This window comes from Lampris incognitus, chromosome 15 (assembly GCF_029633865.1).
Source record: "Lampris incognitus isolate fLamInc1 chromosome 15, fLamInc1.hap2, whole genome shotgun sequence".
NCBI classification, from domain to species: Eukaryota; Metazoa; Chordata; class Actinopteri; order Lampriformes; family Lampridae; genus Lampris; species Lampris incognitus.
In genome coordinates, this window is record NC_079225.1 from 9,223,330 (window position 1) to 9,248,310 (window position 24,981).

General features: G+C 48.7%; 1 protein-coding gene across 1 annotated transcript in view; it reads right to left on the bottom strand.

The window, feature by feature from the left end:
• LOC130124768 (exostosin-1) overlaps positions 1–24,981 on the bottom strand; it is a 382,697-nt gene that overhangs the window by 72,403 nt on the left and 285,313 nt on the right. Inside the window, exons 3-4 of the mRNA XM_056294113.1 lie at positions 24,799–24,892; positions 20,748–20,855 (exon numbers count right to left, since the gene is read on the bottom strand). Of these exons, the coding sequence (XP_056150088.1) occupies positions 20,748–20,855; positions 24,799–24,892 (202 nt within the window). The remainder of the gene's footprint in view (positions 1–20,747; positions 20,856–24,798; positions 24,893–24,981) is intronic.

Below are 24,981 nucleotides of genomic sequence, written 5' to 3' on the forward strand. Positions count from 1 at the left end.
AAATATACATATAATTTAAAAAATATAACACGTGACTAAATATTCTAATCCAAAATTCTCATCTAATTAATAATATTTATAAATATTAAACTTTAAAAAAAACCAAACAGGCCTATAACCAGAAATTGCTCACCGCACGCTGTACTTTTGGCGCCCCCGCTGCTGCGGCGCCTGTGTGCATTGCACCCTCTGCACCCCCCCCCCCGTTGCGCCCCTGCTGGTCATGTCATAAAAGTATTGCATATTAAGGTTCTATCGCTATCCTCTATTAAAGAACGACCGGGGGTTCCACTCCTACCGAAAACGACCATGGGCGGTCAAATTGACGGCCGGTTTTTAAACTCCATATTCTGTCAAGATAAATACCCAGCTGAGAAATTAATGCATTGCACGTGTTAGTATGTCTGTTAAGAAACCAACTGACACTAAAATTAACATTTTAACAACTTTAATACTATTTTTCGAACAATTCAAAATGGCCGCTGTGCAAGGCCTGTCAATACTGCAGCGCTTCGGGAATCAGCAACACGTTACTTGTCGTTTCCCAGCCCACAGCAGCGCAACACAGACACAAACACACCCAAGAAGTCCAAGAAGGCACATAATCAAGCTAACACATACATCCAAACCAAAAAGGAAATCAAGTTTAGACAGTTTCTCTGCACTGGAGGGCGCTAGCGTGTTTCCAGGACAGAGCGACGAACGTCACGAAGGAAATGACGCCACCAGCACACGTCATAAACGATCGCGCGCAAATTACGCGCGGTCATTTGGACCGCAGATGGTGTACAACTCGTTCTCACGCAAATATGTGGAATTTCAGGTGACTTGAGGGAGCGGCACGTCTGTACCCTCTTTTCATTTCTCTTCCACAAAGTTATTACAGAGCCGCCCACACAGGGGGAGGGTGTCCATGGGCTTCCTGTTGCCCCGGTGAAAGCGGCGTGGGCAGTAACACGGCACAACCACAGGGGCCGGGGGACAGCGTCTGGACTAAACAAGGAAACGGCAACGTTCCCCAGCCGAAGACCTGCAACCGGGTGTGGGTGGAGGAAACCACAGCTCATATTTCACCTGCTTTGCGCTTTGGCTCATTCACCAGGCGGCGCGGTGGCGCAGTGGTTAGCGCGGTCGCCTCGCAGCAAGAAGGTCCTGGGTTCGAGCCCCGGGGTCGTCCAACCTTGGGGGTCGTCCCGGATCGTCCTCTGTGTGGAGTTTGCATGTTCTCCCCGTGTCTGCGTGGGTTTCCTCCGGGGGCTCCAGTTTCCTCCCACAGTCCAAAGACATGTAGGTCAGGTGAGTCGGCCGTACTACATTGTCCCTAGGTGTGTGTGTGTGTGTGTGTGTGTGTGTGTGTGTGTGTGTGTGTGTGTGTGTGTGTGTGTGTGTGTGTGTGTGTGTGTGTGTGTGTGTGTGTGTGTGTGTGCGCGCGTGTCAGCCCTGCGTGATAGTCTGGCCACCTGTCCAGGGTGTCTCCCAGCCTGCCGCCCAGTGACTTCTGGGATAGGCTCCAGCATCCCTGAGAGCGGGATGGATGGATAATGGATGGATGGATGGATGGATAATGGATGGATGGATGGATGGATGTATGGATAACTGATGGATGGATAACTGATGGATGGATGGATGGATAATGGATGGATGGATGGATGGATAACTGATGGATGGATGGATGGATGGATAACTGACGGATGGATGGATGGATAATGGATGGATGGATGGATGGATAGATGGATAACTGATGGATGGATGGATGGATGGATAGATGGATAACTGATGGATAGATGGATAACTGATGGATGGATGGATAACGGATGGATACTGGATGGATGGATGGATGGATGGATAATGGATGGATGGATGGATGACTGATGGATGGATAACTGATGGATGGATGGATAATGGATGGATGGATGGATGGATGGATAATGGATGGACGGATGGATAATGGATGGATGGATGGATGGATAATGGATGGATGGATGGATGACTGATGGATGGATAACTGATGGATGGATGGATAATGGATGGATGGATGGATGGATGGGCCATGGGAAAGTCCAGAGGAGACCGTGACATCTCAGCAGGGGAGGCCGGGCTCCCTGATAAGGCGGAGCAGTGTGGATGCGCTGCATGCTTTGTCTCTCCGTCTCTGGAACGGCGCTTGATCGACACCAAATCACACCGCGGGCTTGGTTTGTGTCCCTCGTCAGGGCGGAGGAAGGACGGACACGGCATTACGTTTGTACATGTGTATGTTTTTTGTGCGTGTGTCCTTGAGGTTGAGCTTAAGTACTCGTGTCTGGTTACCTGTCGTCTCCGCGGGGAAACGCTCCAGTACATTAAACAGCTGGGGGGCGCTACACTCACTACGTGATGTAATTGAAAGTAATGAGATGCCACTCTCGCAGCACGTGTCAGAGCCTGATTGCTGTTTTGAACAGTGGGAGCTTTTTCTAAGAGAGAGAGAGAGGGAGAGAGCGAGTGAGCGAGAGAGAGATACAGAATGAGCGAGAGAGAGCGAGTGAGTGAGAGACAGCGAGAGAATGAGCGAGAGAGAGAGAGAGAGCGGGTGAGCGAGAGGGAAGGACCAAGAGAGAGAGAGCATGAGTGAGCAAGAGAGAGAGGAGGGAGCGAGTGAGCGAGTCAGAGAGAGAGAGACATTGAGTGAGCGTGAGCGAGAGAGAGAGCGAGAGAGAGAGAGGGAGAGAGTGCGAGTGAGCGGGGGAGAAAGAGAGAGCGAGAGAGATAGAGAATGAGCGAGTGAGCGAGAGGGAGAGAGCTAGCGAGAGAGCGAGTGAGCAAGAGAGTGAGAAGGAGAGAGCGAGTGAGAGAGTCAGAGACAGTGAGTGAAAGTGAGAGAGCGAGCGAGAGGGAGAGCACGAGTGAGTGGGAGAGAGAGAGAGAGAGTGAGCGAGAGAGCGAGAGAGAGGGAGAGAGAGTGAGAGAACACGAGTGAGTGGGAGAGAGAGAGAGTGAGCGAGAGAGAGTGAGAGAGTGAGAGAGAGTGAGTGGAAGAGAGAGAGTGAGAGAGAGAGAGTGAGAGGGTGAGAGAGAGTGAGAGAACACGAGTGAGTGGGAGAGAGAGTGAGAGAGAGAGTGAGAGAGAGTGAGAGAGCGAGCGAGAGAGAGAGAGCGAGTGAGCGAGAGGGAGAGAGCGAGTGAGAGAGCGAGAGAGATAGAGAATGAGCGAGTGAGCGAGAGGGAGAGAGCGAGTGAGCAAGAGAGTGAGAAGGAGAGAGCGAGTGAGAGGGAGAGCACGAGTGAGTGGGAGAGTGAGCGAGAGAGCGAGAGAGAGGGAGAGAGAGTGAGAGAACACGAGTGAGTGGGAGAGAGAGTGAGCGAGAGAGAGTGAGAGTGAGAGAGAGAGTGAGAGAAAACGAGTGAGTGGGAGAGAGAGAGAGTGAGCGAGAGAGAGGGAGAGAGGGAGAGAGAGTGAGTGGGCGAGAGAGAGAAAGAGCCAGCGAGCGAGAAAGGGGAGAGCGATACAGAGACACAGGCAGACCTGCTGCCCAGAGAAGACAGGCTGTGTCAGCTCTGTCCAGGGTGACAGGTGGAAACAGAGCAACACTTCCTGCTACAATGTAGCACGTATGAAGACTTAAGAACAACGTTCTTCACAAAAATTAAATGTAAATTCCAAGACTTGGACACATTCTCTGACCAGCCCAAAATGACTTGGACCCACTCTCTGACCAGACCAAAATGACTTGGACACACTCTGACCAGACTAAACAGACTTGGACACACTCTCTGACCAGCCCAAAATGACTTGGACACACTGTCTGACCAGCCCAAAATGACTTGGACACACTCTCTGACCAGACTAAACAGACTTGGACACACTCTCTGAACAGCCCAAAATGACTTGGACACACTGTCTGACCAGCCCAAAATGACTTGGACACACTCTCTGACCAGCCCAAAATGACTTGGACACACTCTCTGAACAGCCCAAAATGACTTGGACACTCTCTGACCAGACCAAAATGACTTGGACCCACTCTCTGACCAGACCAAAATGACTTGGACACACTCTCTGACCAGACTAAACAGACTTGGACACACTCTCTGACCAGCCCAAAATGACTTGGACACACTGTCTGACCAGCCCAAAATGACTTGGACACACTCTCTGACCAGCCCAAAATGACTTGGACACACTCTCTGAACAGCCCAAAATGACTTGGACACTCTCTGACCAGACCAAAATGACTTGGACACACTCTCTGAACAGACCAAAATGACTTGGACACACTCTCTGACCAGCCCAAAATGACTTGGAGACACTCTCTGACCAGACCAAAATGACTTGGACACACTCTCTGACCTCACCAAAATGACTTGGACACACTCTCTGACCAGACTAAACAGACTTGGACACACTCTCTGACCAGCCCAAAATGACTTGGAGACACTGTCTGACCAGACCAAAATGACTTGGAGACACTCTCTGACCAGCCCAAAATGACTTGGAGACACTCTCTGACCTGACCAAAATGACTTGGACACACTCTCTGACCAGACTAAACAGACTTGGACACACTCTCTGACCAGCCCAAAATGACTTGGACACACTGTCTGACCAGACCAAAATGACTTGGAGACACTCTCTGACCAGCCCAAAATGACTTGGAGACACTCTCTGACCAGACCAAAATGACTTGGACACACTCTCTGACCTGACCAAAATTACTTGGACACACTCTCTGACCAGACTAAACAGACTTGGACACACTCTCTGACCAGACCAAAATGACTTGGACACACTCTCTGACCAGACTAAACAGACTTGGACACACTCTCTGACCAGCCCAAAATGACTTGGACCCACTCTCTGAACAGACCAAAATTACTTGGACACACTCTCTGACCAGACTAAACTGACTTGGACACACTCTCTGACCAGACTAAACTGACTTGGACCCACTCTCTGACCAGACCAAAATGACTTGGACACACTCTCTGACCAGACTAAACTGACTTGGACACACTCTCTGACCAGACCAAAATGACTTGGACACACTCTCTGACCAGACTAAACTGACGTGGACACACTCTCTGACCAGACCAAAATGACTTGGACCCACTCTCTGACCAGACTAAACTGACTTGGACACACTCTCTGACCAGACCAAAATGACTTGGACCCACTCTCTGACCAGACCAAAATGACTTGGACACACTCTCTGACCAGACCAAAATGACTTGGACACACTCTCTGACCAGACCAAAATGACTTGGACACACTCTCTGACCCGACTGACTTGGACACACTCTCTGACCAGACCAAAATGACTTGGACACACTCTCTGACCAGACCAAAATGACTTGGACACACTCTCCGACCAGACCAACATGACTTGGACACACTCTCTGACCAGACTAAACTGACTTGGACACACTCTCTGACCAGACTAAACTGACTTGGACACACTCACTGACCAGAACAAAATGACTTGGACACACTCTCCGACCAGACCAAAATGACTTGGACACATTGTGTGACCAGACCAAAATGCAACATGTCATTGGGGGAAACAGTGTCAGCACATAGATGCAGCAGGATATGTCAGGTCATGTGACAGCCTGAGAGACAAGCGGACCAACACATGACAGCTGTAGTCTCCTCACAACCCATGCTTCCCCTGCTGATCTACTTCTGTTTCTCTATTGTTGTTGTTGTTTTATTGTTTCTTTGTTGATCGTTACAATGTTGTGTTGATGTTCATTATTAGTGTTATCGTGCACCGTCCACACTGTATTTTGGTGCTTTGGCAACATTGTTGTAAAACTTTCATGCCAATAAAGCCTTTTGAATTGAATTGAATTGAATACAGAGACAGAGAGAGATCGATACAGAAGGAGAGAGATCGATACAGAGAGAGAGAGAGAGCAAGCGAGTGATAGCGAGAGACAGAGAGAGCGAGTGAGAGAGACAGACAGACAGAGAGACAGAGAGAGAGAGCAAGCGAGTGAGAGCGAGAGACAGAGAGAGTGAGCGAGCGAGCGAGAGACAGACGGAGAGAGAGAGAGAGAGAGAGACAGAGAGACAGACAGAGAGAGAGACAGAGAGACAGAGAGAGAGAGCAAGCGAGTGAGAGCGAGAGACAGAGAGAGTGAGCGAGCGAGCGAGAGACAGACGGAGAGAGAGAGAGAGAGAGAGAGAGAGAGAGACAGAGAGACAGACAGACAGAGAGAGAGAGAGACAGAGAGACAGAGACAGAGAGAGAGAGAGAGAGAGAGAGAGAGACAGAGAGAGAGAGACAGAGAGACAGACAGAGTGAGCGAGCGAGAGACAGACAGACAGAGAGAGAGAGAGAGAGAGAGAGACAGACAGACGGAGAGAGAAAGAGAGACAGAGAGAGAGAGAGAGAGAGAGAGAGACAGAGAGAGAGAGAGAGAGAGAGAGACAGAGAGAGAGAGAGACAGACAGACAGACAGACAGACAGACAGACAGACAGACAGAGAGAGAGAGAGAGAGAGACAGAGAGAGAGAGAGACAGACAGACAGAGAGAGAGAGAGAGAGACAGAGAGAGAGAGCGAGAGCAAACATCCCAAATTTGTTCAACAACCAGAAACATGTTTGCTTGATTTTTGAGTCTTCATATGCAAACAAGGCTTTCATCTGAACCAGAGTATAGTGACGTCTGGGGTTTGTGCAGCCCGATATTCTACACACACACAATAATTTCCTGGCACGGTGGCGCAGTGGTTAGCGCGGTCGCCTCACAGCAAGAAGGTCCTGGGTTCGAACCCGCTGGGCAGTCCAACTTTGGGCGGTCGTCCCGGGTCGTCGTCTGTGTGGAGTTTGCATGTTCTCCCCGTGTCTGCGTGGGTTTCCTCCGGGGGCTCCGGTTTCCTCCCACAGTCCAAAGACATGTAGGTCAGGTGAATCAGCCGTACTACATTGTCCCTAGGTGTGTGTGTGTGTGTGTGTGTGTGTGTGTGTGTGTGTGTGTGTGTGTGTGTGTGTGTGTGTGTGTGTGTGTGTGTGTGTTGGCCTGGTAGCCTGTCCAGGGTGTCTCCCCGCCTGCCGCCCAATGACTGCTGGGATAGGCTCCAGCGACCCTGAGCAAGGATAAGTGGTTTGGATAATGGATGGATGGACTTTATCATCTGATGGTTCTGTGCCTTCAGGTGACGGTATGAAACGACCCAGTCCTATTCAATGAATGCCGAACTGTCCCTTTCCCGCCCTTTTCTGTTTCGGAGGTTCAGAAAGCTCTAATCGAGTTTGAACCCAGGAAATCAGCAAGTTCAGCTGCTTTCTATCCTCTCTTTTTAAAGACGGCCGCGGGTTTTACAGATCCAAAGGCCTCTGTTCTGTTTGTAGTCTAACTCTGGAGAACCACGAAGTCCCACAGGTCGGGGAATCGTTTTTACGTGCTTTGTTAAACGGCGTACCCATTTATCACGAACAAAGGGCTGATTTCTGAATCGTCTCTGTGGGCACAGGTTCTGGAGAAACTGATCACCCAACAGCTGGAGGAGTTCCTTGGTCAGACGGTGCTCTCCATCTATTGCGCGTCAACACACAAGTACATTTGAAAGAGTGAGAAAATTGACGGATGAAATTTTAGGATTGTAAACCAGGGCACCACATTCCTAAGAATGACTCACTCAGGCTATGATTAGCCAAATGATTGGACGGAGTGTGGAGTTCAACTATGACAGAGACTGCCTCAACTCCATGAAGTCATTTTACACAGAGCAAGTTATTCACTAACTACACGAAGCACGCCAACTAAGCGAACCAATAATGAACGAAAGTAAAAATATTAAAGTAAAAAATAAAATAAATAAATAAATCTCAAAAAGCGCCTCACCCTAACTCCAAGTCTGGGCTCAGCCTTGGAGATAGGGTGAGGAGCTCGGACATCCGGAGGGAGCTCGGAGTAGAGCCGCTGCTCCTTCGCGTCAAACGGCGCCAGTTGAGGTGGTTCGGGCATCTGATTAGGATGCCTCCTGGGCGCCTCCCTGCGGAGGTTTTCCTGGCACATCCAACTGGGGAGAGACCCCGGGGTAGACCCAGAACTCGCTGGAAGGACTACATGTCCAATCTGGAACGCCTTGGGATCGCCCAGGAGGAGCCGGGGGGGGGGCGTTGCTGGGGAGAGGGAGGTCTGGAGTGCCCTACTTAGCTTACTGCCACCGCGACCCCGCCCCGGAGAAGCGGCTGATGATGAGATGAGATGAGATGAGATGAGACGAGACGAGACGAGACGAGATGAGATGAGATGAGATGAGATGAGACGAGATGAGATGAGATGAGAAGAGACGAGATGAGATGAGATGAATCGAGATGAGATGAGACGAGATGAGATGAGATGAGATGAGAAGAGATGAGATGAGATGAGATGAGATGAGATGAATCGAGATGAGATGAGATGAGATAAATCTAAAAAAAAATGAAATAAATGAATAAAAGTAATGAAACGAATGGATAAATGAAGCTGGTTCAAAATGAAGCAGCAAGACTCCTCACTGGACCCAAGAAGAGAGACCACAGCAACCCCCCTGTACTGGCCTCCCTTCACTGGTTACCAGTGAAGTTCAGAATTGATTTTAAGGGGTCTGGGTGAGATGGCGGCACGATGGACGCAGCGGCTACTGCGGTTCCCTGTTCAGTGTTGTGTTTTCTTTGTTATTTATACGTTAGTTTTAAGTGTACTTACAAGTGTAGGTCATGCGCTCCTCTACAGCCGTCAGGACCTGTTAAACCTCAGAGGGGATTACTCACTTCCCTCCACCATCACGGACAACTTCCCCGTCCATATGATCCGCCCACCAGGCCTCGCAGTGGAAACGCTGCCCCCTGTCGGCAACGTGAACAAAAGAGCGGGAAGCGGGGCGGGCTACATGCTAAGCTAAGTAGCGCTCCCTCCCGGTCGTTAGCTAACAAAATGGACGACATAAGACTCATGCTGGCCTCTCAGAAAAGGCTGCAGAACTGCTGTCTGCTGATGTTTACGGAGACTTGGCTCAACAGCAACATGGCGACTCGGCAGTCGAGCTAGCGGGCCGCACAGCCTTCTGTGCCGACAGGACAGTGGACTCCGGCAAGACCCGCGGAGGAGGTTTGAGTATTTATGTCAGTTATTCTTGGTGCAACAATATAAAGGTAGTTGAAAGGCATTGCTCTGCTGATCTGGAGTTGCTTATGACTCAGTGCAGGCCTTTTTACCTGCCCAGGGAGCTAACGGCCATTACCATCACCACTGTATACATCCCCCCAAAAGCTAATGCTAAGGTAGCACTTCAGCAGCTACAATGTGCCATCAGCAGACAACAGACCCAACACCCGGACAATGCCTTCATCATAGGTGGTGATTTTGATCAGGCAACCTCAGGGCTGTATTGCCCAAATACCATCAGCATGTCTGCTGCCCCACTAGGGGACAAAACACCCTGGACCATCTCTATACAAACATTAAGGACTCATACAAAGCTACTCCCTGTCCCCACCTGGGGCATTCTGACCACCTCTGCCTGTTCCTGGTCCCAGCCTACAAACCCCTAATAAAACGGGTCAAGCCAGCAGTAAAGACAATCATTGTCTGGCCAGAAGGAGCAGTCTCTGAACTCCAGGACTGTTTTGACAACCCAGACTGGAGTATTTTTGCACATTCAGCTACCCATGGCTCCCATATAGACATTAATGAACAGACATCTGCTATACTAGCCTACATTAACTTTTGCACTGAGATTGTCACAACAAAAAAAATCAATCTGCGCCTTTCCAAACCAGAAACCCTGGATGAGCAGTGAGGTCCAGCAGCTGCTGAAAGTCCGGGATGCAGCGTTCAAGTCAGGTAACTGTGAGGCCTACAGCGCAGCCAGATCAAACCTCAAAAAGGGCATCAGAACAGCCCAACATAAATAGTCCCAACGAATGGAGGACCACTTTCACAATAACTCTGATCCCCAGCGAATGTGGGAGGGCATTCAGTCTATTACAGACTACAAAAGCTCCAATAGTGGTCCGACTGTCCATAATGCCTCCCTGCCAGACAAGCTAAATAATTTCTATGCCCACTTCGACAAGGACAATACTGACCTGGCCAAAAAAATTCCCAGCCACCCAGAAAACCAGGTGCTCACTCTATCGATGGCAGAGGTCAGAGAATCACTGTGCAGAATGAACACACGGAAGGCTGCTGGACTGATGGCCTACAGGGACGAGATTCAGCACCTCACATCATGGTGTACCACCAACAATCTTGTCCTCAATGTGCAGAAGACGAAGGAGCTGATTGTGGACTTCAGGAGGTCTAGAAGCTGCAGCCACTCCCCCATACACATCAATGGGGTGGAAGTGGAGCGTGTCTCCAGCTTTAAATTCCTTGGAATCCACATCAGCAAGGACCTTTCCTGGACATTAAACACCGAGGCCCTTGTGAAAAAGGCCCAACAAGGCCTGCACTTCCTGAGGAGGCTGAGGAGCGCCCGTCTACCCCCCAAAATTCTCACCAACTTCTACCACTGCACCATAGAGAGCATCCTGACCAGCTGCATCTCAGTGTGGTACGGTAACTGCGCCTCAGTAGACCAGAAAGTTCTGCAGCGGGTTGTCAAGGCGGCCCAGCATATCACCGGTACCCAGCTCCCAGCCATAAAAGACATTTATCACAAATGCTGCCTTCTGAGCATCAGCAGAGATCCCACCCACCCCAACCATGGACTGTTCTCCCCCCTGCGCTCTGGGAGGCGCTACAGGAGCCTCAGAGCCCGCCCTACCAGGCTCAAAAACAGCTTCTTTCCCCAAGCTGTTGCCCACCTGAACCTGGCTACCCACTGAATGTCTGTAAATATTTTTAAATATTTTGTTCTCCAGCTCTTTTTTAACTTATTTTTAGCTTTTGGTCTTCATGTGTGTACATCTTATACTGTGTTTGTCTGTGTCTGTCTTGCACTGTTTGGTGAAGCCACAGCCCTCATTTTTTTAACATGTGCCTGCACATTGTTTTTAATGACAATACCATTGAAACGAATCGACTTGAATTGAATTGAATTGAATTGAAGATTCTTTTATTTGTTTTTAAAGCTCTGACACCAAGTTACGTCTCTGAACTGCTCATCCCCCTTTCCACCTCCGGACTCCTTGAATCCGCTGACCAATCACTGCTTCTCATTCCACACATCCGGTTAAAAACCAAAGGTGAGGGTGTGTCGGTAGCGTAGCCTACCAACATGTGGCTCGCTGGATCGAATCACCGTGTTATCTCCGGTTTGGTTGGGCGTCCCTACAGACACAATTGGCCGTGTCTGTGGGTGGGAAGCCGGATGTGTCCTGGTCGCTGCACTAGCGCCTCCTCTGATCGGTCGGAGCGCCTGTTTGGGGGGCAGGGGTAACTGGGGGGAATAGTGTGATCCTCCCACGCGCTTCATCCCCCTGGTGAAACCCCTCACTGTCAGGTGAAAAGAAGTGGCGGGCGACTCCACATGTATCGGAGGAGGCATGTGGTGGTCTGCAGCCCTCCCCGGATCGGAAGAGGGGGTGGAGCAGTGACCAGGACAGTTCAGAAGAGTGGAGTAGTTGGCCAGGTAAAATTGGTGAGAAAAAAAAGAAAAATGGAAAAGAGATTACGGATGCCATCTATAAATATTTGGATATTTTAGTTGTTATTTTTTTCTGCTGGATTTTTCCAATTAATATCTTTTATGCCCAAATCAACAATTTAAACTGTTATTGTACATACAGTTCATCCGGAATGTATTCCCACCCCTTCACTTTCCCCACATTTTGCTATGTTACAGCCTTATTCCAAAATGGATTAAATTCCTTTCTTTCCTCATCAATCTACACACAATACCCCATAATGACAAAGTGAAAAAGGTTTTGTAGAAATTTTTGCAAATTTATTAAAAATAAAAAACTGAAATATTGCATGTACATAAGTATTCACACCCTTTACTCAGTACTTGGTTGAGGCACCCTTGGCAGCGATTACAGCCTCAAGTCTTCTTGGGTATGAAGCTACAAGCTTGGAATACCTATATTTGGGGTATTTCTCCCATTCTTCTCTGCAGATCCTCTCGAGCTCTGTAAGGTTAGATGGGGAACGTCGCTGCACAGCTATTTTCAGGTCTTTCCAGAGATGTTCAATTGGGTTTAAGTCCGGGCTCTGGCTGGGCCGCTCAAGGACATTCACAGACTTGTCCCGAAGCCACTCCTTCGTTGTCTTGGCTGTGTGCTTAGGATCGTTGTCGTGTTGAAAGGTAAACCTTCACCCCAGTCTGAGGTCCTGAGCGCTCTGGAGCAGGTTTTCATCAAGGATCTCTCTGTACTTGGCTCCATTCATCTTTCCCTCGATCCTGACTAGTCTCCCAGTTCCTGCCACTGAAGAACATCCCCACAGCATGATGCTGCCACCACCATGCTTCACTGTAGGGATGGTATTAGCAAGGTGATGAGAGGTGCCTGGTTTCCTCCAGACGTGACGTTTGGCATTCAGGCCAAAGAGTTCAATCTTGGTTTCATCAGACCAGAGAATCTTGTTTCTCATGGTCTGAGAGTCCTTTAGGTGCTTTCTGGCAAACTCCAAGCGGGCTGTCATGTGCCTTTTACTGAGCAGAGGCTTCCGTCTGGCCACTCAACCATAAAGGCCTGATTGGTGGAGTGCTGCAGAGATGGTTGTCCTTCTGGAAGGTTCTTACATCTCCACAGAGGAACGCTGGAGCTCTGTCAGAGTGACCATCGGGTTCTTGGTCACTTCCCTGACCAAGGCCCTTCTCCCCCGATTGCTCAGTTTGGCTGGGCGGCCAGCTCTAGGAAGAGTCCTGGTGGATCCAAACTTCTTCCATTTATGAATGATGGAGACTACTGTGCTCTTTGGGACCTTCAAAGCTGTAGAATTTTTTTTGTACCCTACCCCAGGTCTGTGCCTCGATACAATCCTGTCTCGGAGGTCCACAGACAATTCCTTTTGACTTCATAGCTTGGTTTCTGCTCTGACATGCACTGTCAACAGTGGGACCTTATATAGACAGGTGTGTGCCTTTCCAAATCATGTCCAATCAATTGAATTTACTACAGGTGGACTCCAATCAAGATGTCGAAACATCTGAAGGATGATCAGTGGAAACAGGATGAACCTGAGCTCAATTTTGAGCTCATAGCAAAGGGTGTGAATACTTATGTACATGCAATATTTCAGTTTTTTATTTTTAATAAATTTGCAAAGATTTCTACAAAACCTTTTTCACTTTGTCATTATGGGGTATTGTGTGTAGATTGATGAGGAAAGAAAGGAATTTAATCCATTTTGGAATAAGGCTGTAACATAACAAAATGTGGGGAAAGTGAAGGGGTGTGAATACTTTCCGGATGCACTGCATATGTCTATTGCATCTCAAAGTTGTATTATCCATAAGTTACAAAACAATTGATAAAATCTCATCTATTTGTGAGACAGGAGAGAAAACCAAAGTCAAATGCACAGTGGCGATGCTAGGGTCTGTTGGGGCCCTAGGCAAAAATTGTCAGGAGGGGCCCTCAACCAGTGTTCATCGCCATTATGTTATAAATAATCTGACACCAGCAAAAAATATACGAAATATAAACTTTTTTTGATTCCAACTATGCACATAATGTAACTTTCAAAATATAAAGAAAAAAAAAACAGACCATTGTCACACTATACATATATAAATTATAAGGCTAGTGCAAATGCTGCCACTCACATCAAAAGAAAATAAGAAATAAGTTGGCACAATATACATATATAGATCAATAAAACACAGTAAATAACTTAAAATAAAAACAATATAAACATGACAAAATATATATCTCCAAAATATATTAACCCACAGTCTAAGTTCAACAACCACCTTTAACCCTCATGGGGACATGGGGCCCCTACAAGGGAGGTTTCCTACTGTGATGTCATGTCATTACAAATTGTCCATTGGTTATTTAGGGCGGAGGGGGCACCCTACTGCCTGGTGCTCCGAGCAGTAGCCTGGCTTGCCTGTTCTGAAGCCTGGCTTAACTGTTCAGAAGCTTCGCCTCTGCAAATGCAATGCAGAGTTTGATTGCGAGGAATCACTCTGGCCATTAAACGACGATGAGAGGTTGGGGTTAGCAAACCACATAGCTGGCTAGATGGCTGGCTAGCATTGTTTACCACTGAGGTAAATCTACACCAACAAGTCTTCCCTTTATTCGTTGGCTCTTTGCTCCCGCCCACACTACAGCGCGGACACGTTTGCTCTTGCTCTCCGCTTTGCTCTTTGGCTTTCCGAGTTTTGTTACTTTTTTTGCTATTTGTCGGCGAGCAGTACTTAACAACAACATTATTTGTAAAAATGACCATGATTTTAACTTAGTTTTCAACTTCAATCTCTTTGAAGAGAAGAGGCCGCCTGTCCACGGCACTGGGGCTGAAACACACCAAGTCCCGCCGTCCTTGGGGACCAGGCTGGCTTTTCTTTGTGGGGATTGTTTTACAGCTGGAGGCTTTGTTTTGCTTTGGGGAAAATGCCTCCCCTCTCTTTTCTCTCCACTGAACACACCAGCTGTGCCGCGCTCAGCCAGAAAACCACAGACCCTGACAAAGGAAGCTCTATGCTCTACCAGTACAAGAGGATGGAAAACTTACTGACACTCCGATTGCTGCTCCCCGAGCCCATGTCCCGGAACCGGCTGACGGTCAGAACCAGGGACATGAAGCGCGTTGCGAAGCGGCTTCCGGACATAACATAACATCAGCGCAAATACACGTTTGCGGCGGCCTCACCCAGTACCGTCCATGCAGTGTCTTTTGTCCATGTCTGCGTCTAAGTTTTGCCTTCGTTTGATGGCTGGGAGAGCTGGCGCTGGCTCGGCCGGGAGAGCTTCGTCTGCTGCTTCCTTTGGGCCCAGGGACTACAGCCTTGCCCGGAGCTGTGCCCAAGGAGTTAGCACCGAGGGTGGTCTGACAGGATGTGGAAGGGGGGCAGGCTAAACTAACTGCCAGCCCATGCAGACTGGCAGTTCCGATAAAACTGAGGACGGTCTGGTGGCGGCCTCACCTGGCGCTGACTGTGGTGTTTTTGATGTCACCGTGTGGAGTGTGGGGAGGTGTTTCAAGGGTGCCTGGCTAGGAGAGCTTGGTCTGCTTCGCCCGGTGGGCCCACGGACCGTGGCCCCTGCTTGAAGCTGCGCCCAAGGAGGAAACACAGAAGGCGGTCTGACAAGACATGGAAGCGGGTCAGGCTAAGCTAACTGCTAGCCCATGCAGACCAGCAGTTCCGACAGTCATCCTGGCTGGCGTTCGTTCCCTTGGGCAGTGATTTTTTTGTTTAGTTTGGATATATGTGCTCGTTTGGATATGCGTGTTCTTGTAGTTTTTGGATGTGTTTTTGTGTTTGTGTTGTACTGCTGTGGGCTGGTGGGAAAAAGCATTTTGTTATAAGTAAAATAAAAATAAAGTGTTGCTGATCCCTGACAATGAGCCCCACACCGATGACTATGCAGACAGTATTCTCTGGTCTGGCCTGAACCTGCTTGGACCAACACCACAACGGATCCGGATATGTGCTATTGGCTAAACTGGGGAGCAAGACCAAAGACCTGTTCTACCTCCACAGTGTCAAGCCCTGAGCTCTGGACAGACGTTGTCCAGAGACCCACGCAGCCACGAGGAGTGTCTCTCGGCAGCACCTGGGGTTAAATAACAGATGTATAGCCGCTAAAGTTAATGTCACATCATTAAAAAAGACAGCACAACATGCCCCGGACATTTGAAAAAGAAGTTAACCAAGCTAGACAAGACATCAAACCAAAGACTCTACTGGTTGGTGACCATATAATAAGACATGTCAAAAGCAACATTTTGAAAACTGTCCGTCTACCCAACGCTACAGTTAGTGACATAGTTCAAACACTGCCACAAGTGTTATTCGACCATCATATTGGAACACATGATACTCGTCCTGGAACGACACATGGCTCAGAGCTGTTTAAAAGGGACTTCATACACCTAATGGACATTCTACAACAAGTCCCAGCTCAGAAATTTGTGTCAGGTCCAAATCCCTACTTCAGGTTAATGAATTGAATGTTCCAGCCAATTGTTGGCATTAAATACCTGGCTTGCCTCCGCTTTCACTGCTTGAAAATGGAACTTCATTGACAACGTCCACCTGTTCTGGGAACAATGAAACTGTTTCAAAGTGGACAGGGTTCATTTAAACAGAGTGGGGGGTCCACAAGCTTACTGCCAACTTAACCTATGGCCTCCAGCACTTCACTGCTGGTATTTGGAAAGGGTGAGGAAAACCTGTGAAAAGTAGAGCAATCTATCCTACTGCGGAAAATAAGGACAACACCATGGATCATCCCTGCCTCCCTCCTCGCCTCTCAGAGATATCTTACACAAGCTAAGGCAAAGATGGACTCAAAAAGATGGCACCGCGGACAGATGATGGTAAACAGATGGTAACCCTAGGCTCTGAGCTCTCTTGTACGTTTTCTGTTTTTGTTTATTCATTTGGTTTGCAGCACCCACTCACTGATCACCTACAGCAGGGAAGAACTTCTAAGCCTCCAACTGTCCACTGGAAAAACTGAACAGACTTTTTTATAACCGATTTTCACCTAATGTTTTAGCCAAAATCTTGCTGAGTTTTGTCTGGGGGAGCAGGACCTCTGTGCAGGCTCCGGCGGAGTCGACGACGAGGAAAGCAAACCGGCAGTCTCATAAGACTGCGATGGTGGGGATTTCGAACTGTGCTCCCATCAATCCACCTGGCGAATGTCTGCTCCCTGGCCAACAGGATGGATGGAGTGCTACTCCGAAACAGTAAAAACTTGGACTTTTCCAGAACTGCCCCCTTGTGCCTCACTGAAACCTGGTTTAGTGAGCATATACTGGACAGTAAACTTCATCCGCAGTTCTGGTCGGTGTCTGTATCCCACCCCAGGCCTGTGTTAAAGAGGCATTAAAACACCAGGCTGAGGATATTACAACGACCCAGACTTCCTTCTCATTTTCCTTGGGGATTTTAACAGAGCAAGCCAGTCACAAATTGTCAAAATATAGACAGCATGTTTAATGTCCCACCAGGGACAAAAAACACTCTGGATCATTGCTACTCAATATTAAAGGACACCTATCGCTCTGTCCCTCATGAGACCCTGGGACTCTGATCACTGTCTGATTCATCTTCTCCCATCCTACAGGCAGAAACTAAAATCTGCAGAGCCAGTGGTTAAAACTGTGAGGAAATGGACCAACGAGTCAAAACTGGAGCTCCAGGCCTGCCTCGACTGCGCTGATTCAAGTATTTTTGAGCCTGCATCAACAGACCTGGACGAACTGACTGCCACCGTGACATCTTACATAAGCTTATGTGAGAACACGTGTGCGCCCACCAAATCTTTCTGTACGTTCAACAACAATAAGCCCAGATTCACAGCAAAACTCAGGCAGCTTAGGCACAAAGAGGAAGCCTACAGGAGTGGAGACAGGATTGGGTACAACCAAGCCAGAAATACACTCACAAAGGAGATCAGAGTGGCAAAAAGTTGTTACACTGACAAGTTGAAAAACAGTTTTTCTGCCAATGACCCAGCATCAGTCTGGAGAGGTTTGAAAGACATTACCAACTCCAGGAGACCCCCCCCCTCCCCCACACTCCAGGGAACCATCAACTGGCTGACGAGCTAAATGGGTCTTACTGCAGGTTTGATAAGCACACTTTCACACCCCTCACCCTCTCTGGCCACAACACACAACCAACTACACCCCCTGCCAGCCCCTCTCCCCTCCCCACCAACCCCACAATCACACTCAGGATCTGTGTTGAGGACGTGCACCAGTACAGCTCTTCCAGAAAGAGAAGACCAGGGAGGCACTGGGCCTGGATGGCATCTCGCCCTCCTGTTTGAAAGTCTGAGCTGTCAAGCTGGCCCCCATTTTCACACTGATTGTCAAAAGATCACTGGAGCTGTGTGAAGTCCCCTACTGCTTCAAAAGAGCCACTATCATCCTGGTCCCGAGAAACACCGTATCACAGGATTAAATGACTAAAGACCTGTTGCCCTAATGTCTGCAGTAATGAAATCCTCCAAGAGACTGGTGTTGGCCCACCTGAAGGAAGTCACAGGCCCCTTGCTCGACCGCCTGCAGCTTGCCTACCGAGCAAACAGGTCATTGGAGGATGCAGTCAAGTGGGACTGCACTACATCTTCCAACACTTTGACTCCCCAGGAACACACGCAGGGGTCCTGTTTGTGGACTTCAGCTCAGCATTCAACACCATCATCCCAGATATCCTCCACTCCAAACTCACCCAGTTCACTGTACCAGCCCCCATCTACCAGTGTATTAAACATTTCCTGATAGACAGGAGGCAGCAGGTGAGGCTAGGGAAAATCACATCCAGCACTAAGACAATCAACACTGGCGCCCCCCAGGGATATGTGTTCTCCCCTCTACTCTTCCCTCTGTACACAATGACTGCACCTCAGGAGACCCGTCTTTTAAAGTTTGCAGATGACACAACCATCATTGGCCATATCTGCGATGGTGACGAGTCTGCATAAAGATGGGCGGTTGAACAGCTGGCCCTCTGGTGCAGCCATAGCAACCTGGAGCTGAACACACACAAAACTGTGGAGAGGACAGTGGACTTCAGGAGGAGCCCCCCCTTCCCCCGGGCCATACTCAACAGGATGGTGTAAACTGTAGGTGAAAACCTAGAGATTTCTGGGTTCCACAATCTCCCAGGACCTAAGATGGACATCCAACATAGACACAATCGTCAAAAAGGCCCAGCAGAGGATATATTTTGTCAACCAGCTCAGGAAGTTCAACCTGCCTCAGGAACTGCTGATTCAGTTCTACACTACAATAATCCAGTCTGTCCTCTGAACATCCATCACTGGACTGGTTTGGATCGGTCAACAAACAAGAAAAGGGACAGACTACAAAGGACAGTTAATTTTGCAGAGAAAATCATTGGTACCAACGTGCCCTCCATTCAGGACTTATACACCCCCAGAGTCAGGAAACGGGCAGGCAACATCACTGCAGACCCATCACACCCTGGTCACAACCTGTTCCAACTCCTCCCCTCTGGTAGGCGCTACAGAGCACTAGACTCCAAAGCCACCAGATACAAAAACAGTTTATTTCCGCGGGTTGTCCTTCAAATGAATGCTTAATATTGTCAAATAAATCCAGCTATGTTGTATATACTGTACATTGTACATATACTGGTACACCCTGTCATGTCCATCTACCTCAGGCATGTATGTAAGTAACTTGCTACCATATATTTCAGCATCTCTGATATAGAAGGTCCTGGGTTCAAACCCCGGGGTTGTCCAACCTTTGGGGTCATCCCAGGTCCTTTCTGTGTGTTCTCCCTACAGCTACGTGGGTTTCCTCCGGGTGCTCCGGTTTCCTCCACCACCAAAAAGACATGCATGGTAGGGTTAATACTCCTGTCTGTGCCCCTGACCGAGGCAGGGCAAGATGAACTGGAGTTGGTCCCCGGATGCTGCACGGCGGGTGCCAACTGCTCCTAGCTACACAGCTAGGATGGGCTAAATGCAGAGCTGAACTTCCCCAAGAGAGATTAATAAAAGTATATATATCTCAAAAATACTGCCCTGGAAAACTTTCTTGCAATCTTGTCACACCCTATATGCTAGACAGAGCCGGCCCAAGGCTTTGTGGGGCCATAAGCAGAATTTGATTTGCCCCCGCCCCACGCTAAACCCACCTCCCACCCACCTCCCACAATATTATGTCCATGCTTGATCGTTACCATACCATTGTCATGAGTTACTACTGTGCTGGAAAGTCTTAAAATAAACCAGCAGGCAATGCATTTACTGAGCACGTTAGCTATTTTAACTGCTTTTGAACTTTGCAAAAGTGCAGAACAGTAACAAAGAAATAAATTATTTTCTTGGTCGTGGAAACGTACCTTTATCCTGCTGTTTTTTGTCCTCCTCCGCTTTCCTCCTCTTTCGCTTCTCTGCGCCGGACGGATAAACTCTTTTAGGTGACATACTGTCGCGATGTGCTTGCTTACAGTTATAACGCGCACGAGCCTGACCCCAGCTCCGACATAGGCAGCGGGAATGATGAAACCAGCACCATTAATCTGGCAGTCTGTTAACAACATGATGTCAAAATATTTCGTTTTTGTTTTTTCGGTGATTACTACTGATATGATATATCCAACCCAGTCGCACGGACTTTCGTGATGGCATCACGTTAATTAATCTATCGTGATACCATCACGATTATGACCTGATTTACGTGATGTGGTCACGATTTGATAGAACCCTAACCCTAACCTTCGTGACCACATCACGTAAATCAGGTCATAATCGTGACGGTATCACGATCGAAAGTCCGTGCGACTGGGTAGTCCCTGTCACAGCCTGGTCAGCCTGGAACGACCAAGCAGCGACTGTCAGCCCTACGGAGCAGCGATTGACGGATGCTACACATGCTACGCAGGCGCCCCGACCGACCAGAGGAGGCGCTAATGCAGCGACCTGGACACACCCACATCCGGCTTCCCACCCGCAGACACGGCCAATTGTGTCTGTAGGGACACCCGACCGAGCCGGAGGTAACACGGGGGATTCGAACCAGCGATCCCCGTGTTGGTAGGCCACGGGATAGACTGCCACGCCACCCGGACGCCCAGCCGTCTCATATTTTAGCCCATCTATTCACTCATTCCTCCCCAGCTTTCACCCCTCTTCCCCCCACACGTTCTCTCGGTACCGGTCTACCTGCAGCAGCAAGCGCTCATCTCCGATGATGGCAGCTTTCCTCCAGTCGATGACCTCGGAGAAGGGCAGCTCCCAGCCGTTGCTCAGAAGAACCGGGATACACGCCGCCTGGGGAGGTGGTACAGGGGGGGGGGGAAGACAGAGTGGGGGAGTGTGGAAAGGAGGGGGAAGGTATAAAGAAGAGGGGGAATGTTGATCACGTCCCATGGAGGGAGTGTCGGAACACACGATTGGGACGGTGAGGCATCGGACGAGGAGGTTGTTGTTTGGTGGGGTGTGATGGAGGTAGCGGGGCAGATGTGGGTTGGGAAGAAGGCAGGGGGGAGAGGAGGGAGAACGAAAAGAAGTGAAGAGAGGGTCTTAGATTCTAAGAAAAGGCTACTTCCTTAGCCTTTGGATTATTAGCACTGCAGCTCCGAGGTCTTTTCTGCATGCCGTAAAGTGAGGTGCAGTTACAGGTCAGGCAGAGTCTGACCCTTTCTTGGATGTTTGAGTTTAATCTGAAGGAAAAATGGAGGGATGCAACAATATCACCCTTTCACTGCTGATATTGATTCCGAGTATGTATCGTTAAATACCGACGCACAGAGTACCGACCTGATCCACTACTTTTGCGAAGAAGTGCAGACTCGGACCGTTAGTTTGGGAGCAGGAATTGACACGAAATCCGAAATACAGCTTCCATGTTCCCAAAAAAACGCAGTAAATCAAGCCGATTCGCTTCTATTGACGACATGTTACTCGCGGCTTTTGGTACGGCATCTAAGTGTTGGGCGAGGTCTCAGATATCAGTTATCTATTGGAGCTTGGCTTCAGCTCGAGATCGAATCCCAGTATCGGCATCGGGTCACCCCGCGTAAAAATTAGTTTACTATCACGTCATTACCTTTTCTTAACTCCCCTTTTCTCCCCAATTGTATCTGGCCAATTACCCCACTCTTGTGAGCTGTCCTGGTCGCTGCTCCCTCTGCTGATCCGGGGAGGGCTGCAGACTACCACGTGCCTCCTCCCATACATGTGGAGTCGCAAGCCGCTTCTTTTCACCTGACAGTGAGGAGTTTCACCAGGGGGACGTAGCACGTGGGAGGATCACGCTATTCCCCTTACCCCCTAACAGGCGCCCCGACCGACTAGAGGAGGCGCTAGTGCAGCAACCAGGACACATACCCACATCCGGCTTCCCATCCGCAGACACGGCCAGTAGTGTCTGTAGGGACGCCCGACCAAGCCGGAGGTAACACGGGGATTCGAACCGGTGATCCCCATGTTGATAGGCAACAGAGTAGACCGCCGCGCCACCTGGACGTCCCCTATCATGTCCTTACCTCGAGCTTTAAACCCCACAAAAGTTTATTTCCTTTCATTCCCGCTTTGATGAGGCCTCTTCGTGTAAAGAGGAGTAGCTCCTCTCGTAGCGAGAGGGAGGAGCCTCACGAACACACAAGTGTGATCACGAAGTCCAGAGAGAAGTGCTGAGAGTGGTTCGGCTCTGCTGAGGGATTAAATGTTTTCGGGAGTTTCTCTCTGATGAGACACCTTTGATAGGTTCCAAATTGGACTTTTGCTGGGAGAGAGGTGCCAAAAGATTAGAGTAAAAACAAAGAGTGGTTTTATTTTTTTTCAATTTTCACTGTGTGCAGCAATATTGACACCATGAAATGCTGCTACGGTAGCAGATGTTTCTTTATTTAGAAATAAAGACTCACAGCATCAATGCCAACCCACTGTTGGCATCGGCACACAGACTGTTAATTCAGACATATCCTTCATTTTTCATGCAGGGCACATCACATCACATCACATCACATCACATCACATCACATCAGATCACATCAGATCACATCACAAACAACCGATCCAAGCTGCTGTAGATCACTCTCTAGTTTTGCCCAGAAGATATGCAAATGAAGTCAGCATGCCGAGTCGGCCTTGTTTGGAAATGGCTTCGACCTGGGGGGTTATCAGTAAAATGATGTATGTACATTTTCCCTCAGACTGTTCATTTTGTTTCAAAGGGAATTTGCTCCTGTGAACAATGCAACCTTTGAGTTGTATACATGCGAGATTTGTGTAATGGTGAAAGGAAAGCGATGACTGAAAAGCACCAACTGGTATTTTTTTGTTTAAAGTTCAAGTTAGACTGGAATCTCAGTCAGTAGCAGCGGTGAGATTTAAGAAGATTAGTAAAATGCCAAGTGCACATTGGGTGACCTGTGTATGCAAATTCTCATGGCATTTCAGGATGAATCTGCCTTGGCCAAAAAGACTTTGCTTTCTCTTCTTATTTCTTTCCACGTCTCTTTGTCTTGCTCCCTTGTTCCTTAGAGACAGCAAGACGGGGACCGACGATCGTGTTGGTGAATGCATAGCTTTTTACACCCTGAACTCCTCTGAATGCGTCTTCTCCTTCACCGCTTCCGGTGTGGGAGGATGGCCACGCGGACTCGTGTTTGCAGCGGCCTCCCCCAGAACCGACTGCTGGGCCCAATGACCACGGCCCTGCCTGGAGCTGCGCCTGAAGAGGAAGCACCGAGGGCGGTCTGGCAGGACGCGGAAGCAGGGCAGGCTAAGCTAACTGCTAGCCCATGCAGACCGGCGGTTCCGACAGTCATCCTGGCTGGCGTTCGTCCTCGGGACGGTGGAGGTTTTGGACTGTGTTGCACTGGGTGGACCGTGTTGTTGGCTGTTCTTGCTTTGTTCTCTCTGTTTTTGTATGTTTTTGCTGGTGTTGTATGTGGAGGTTTTTGTCTTTTGTGTCGCGCTGCTGTGGGCGGGGGGAAGCGGAATTTTGTTTTGTTTTGTGTACATACTCGTACACAAGATGAAATCACAAATAAATATCTCCTGATTCCTGATTCTTCTTTCGGCCTATTCCTGGTTTCTCAGGGGTCGCCACAGCAGATCTTACAGTTTCCATCGGTACCCTGTGAGGGCACAGCACCAACGGCGGCCGTTGTTAACTCGGGCCTCAGCCAATCCTGTATGGAGCCTCAACCGATCCCATATGGTCTTGTCAAGCCGCATGAATATTTGGCAAAATGTTACGTCGGATGACCTTCCTGACATAACCACTAGCCCTATTGGTGGGGGGGGGGCACAGGCAAAGTGCCGGATGCCACCCCAGTATTCATGGACTTGCACCAAACGCCTCTAAATGATGGCTTTACAAAAGCTCTCCCCTGAGATCTAAGTAATGCAGTGCTCAGACTAGACGACTAAACATTAGTCATTTCTTCATTAGTTTAGCTAAGACCAAAGGAAACTAAATATGTTACCCATGATCAGCTATCTAAAATCACTGTAGTGAATCCATTACGTTACCCACGCCGTTGCTGCCAGCATAAAGTTTAAAAACCCTGCTGTACCAACCCATATTAATATGTAAAACTCCAGCTCATCTTCATCCCACCTTTGGGATCGTACTGTCTCCTCTATCAAAGTCACAACCTGCAGGTCCAGATTTTCCTCCCGGCTGGTCAAGAAATGGTGGAACCAACACCTGGACTCCATCAGAGCTACTGACCTGTTTACATCCTACAAGAAAGCCTAAACAATTTCCCCTTCAAGGCCAACCTTAATCCTTAAAGGGGTCTCAGATGATGCTTTGCAATGAAATTGAACTGGGGTCAGCTGTCAGTGTTATTATTACTTAATCACTATTATTAGTATTATTTTATTTTTATTACCCCACTCTTTAGAGCCGCCCCGGTCCACTGAAACACTGAAATAAGGTATTTATGAAGTCTGAAACTGTTTGCCGAGGTTGAGTAAGCATCCTTGTTCCGTCTGTATTGGTACACGTCAGGCAGCTGGCAGTTTGTCAATGCCTCCAAGGGCAACGGGTGGTAAGGTGGCCACTTGTCCCAGATTACTGAGGCCTTTTTTTGGTGCATGGCCTCAATTTTAGCTTTCCTTTTGACATTCACTCAAATGTAAGCATCACTCTAAACAGTCTTTGCAACCACTGAAGACACTTGGACAAGCAAAAACATAGATTTTATGCAAGGGAGCACATACACAAATGCACACACACACACACAGACTCACAAACCTGAAGAGCCTCCAGGAATCGGAAGGATCCAAGGCGTCGGCCGCGGGGCACCAGGCAGAACGAAGCGTTATGAAGGAGCTCCTGGTAGTCATACCTACGCAGAAAATATAAGAAATCAAGTTTTATAGAGTTAAGCGATGCTAGCTGAAGAGAAGAGAAGAGCAGACGTGGCATGATGTGATG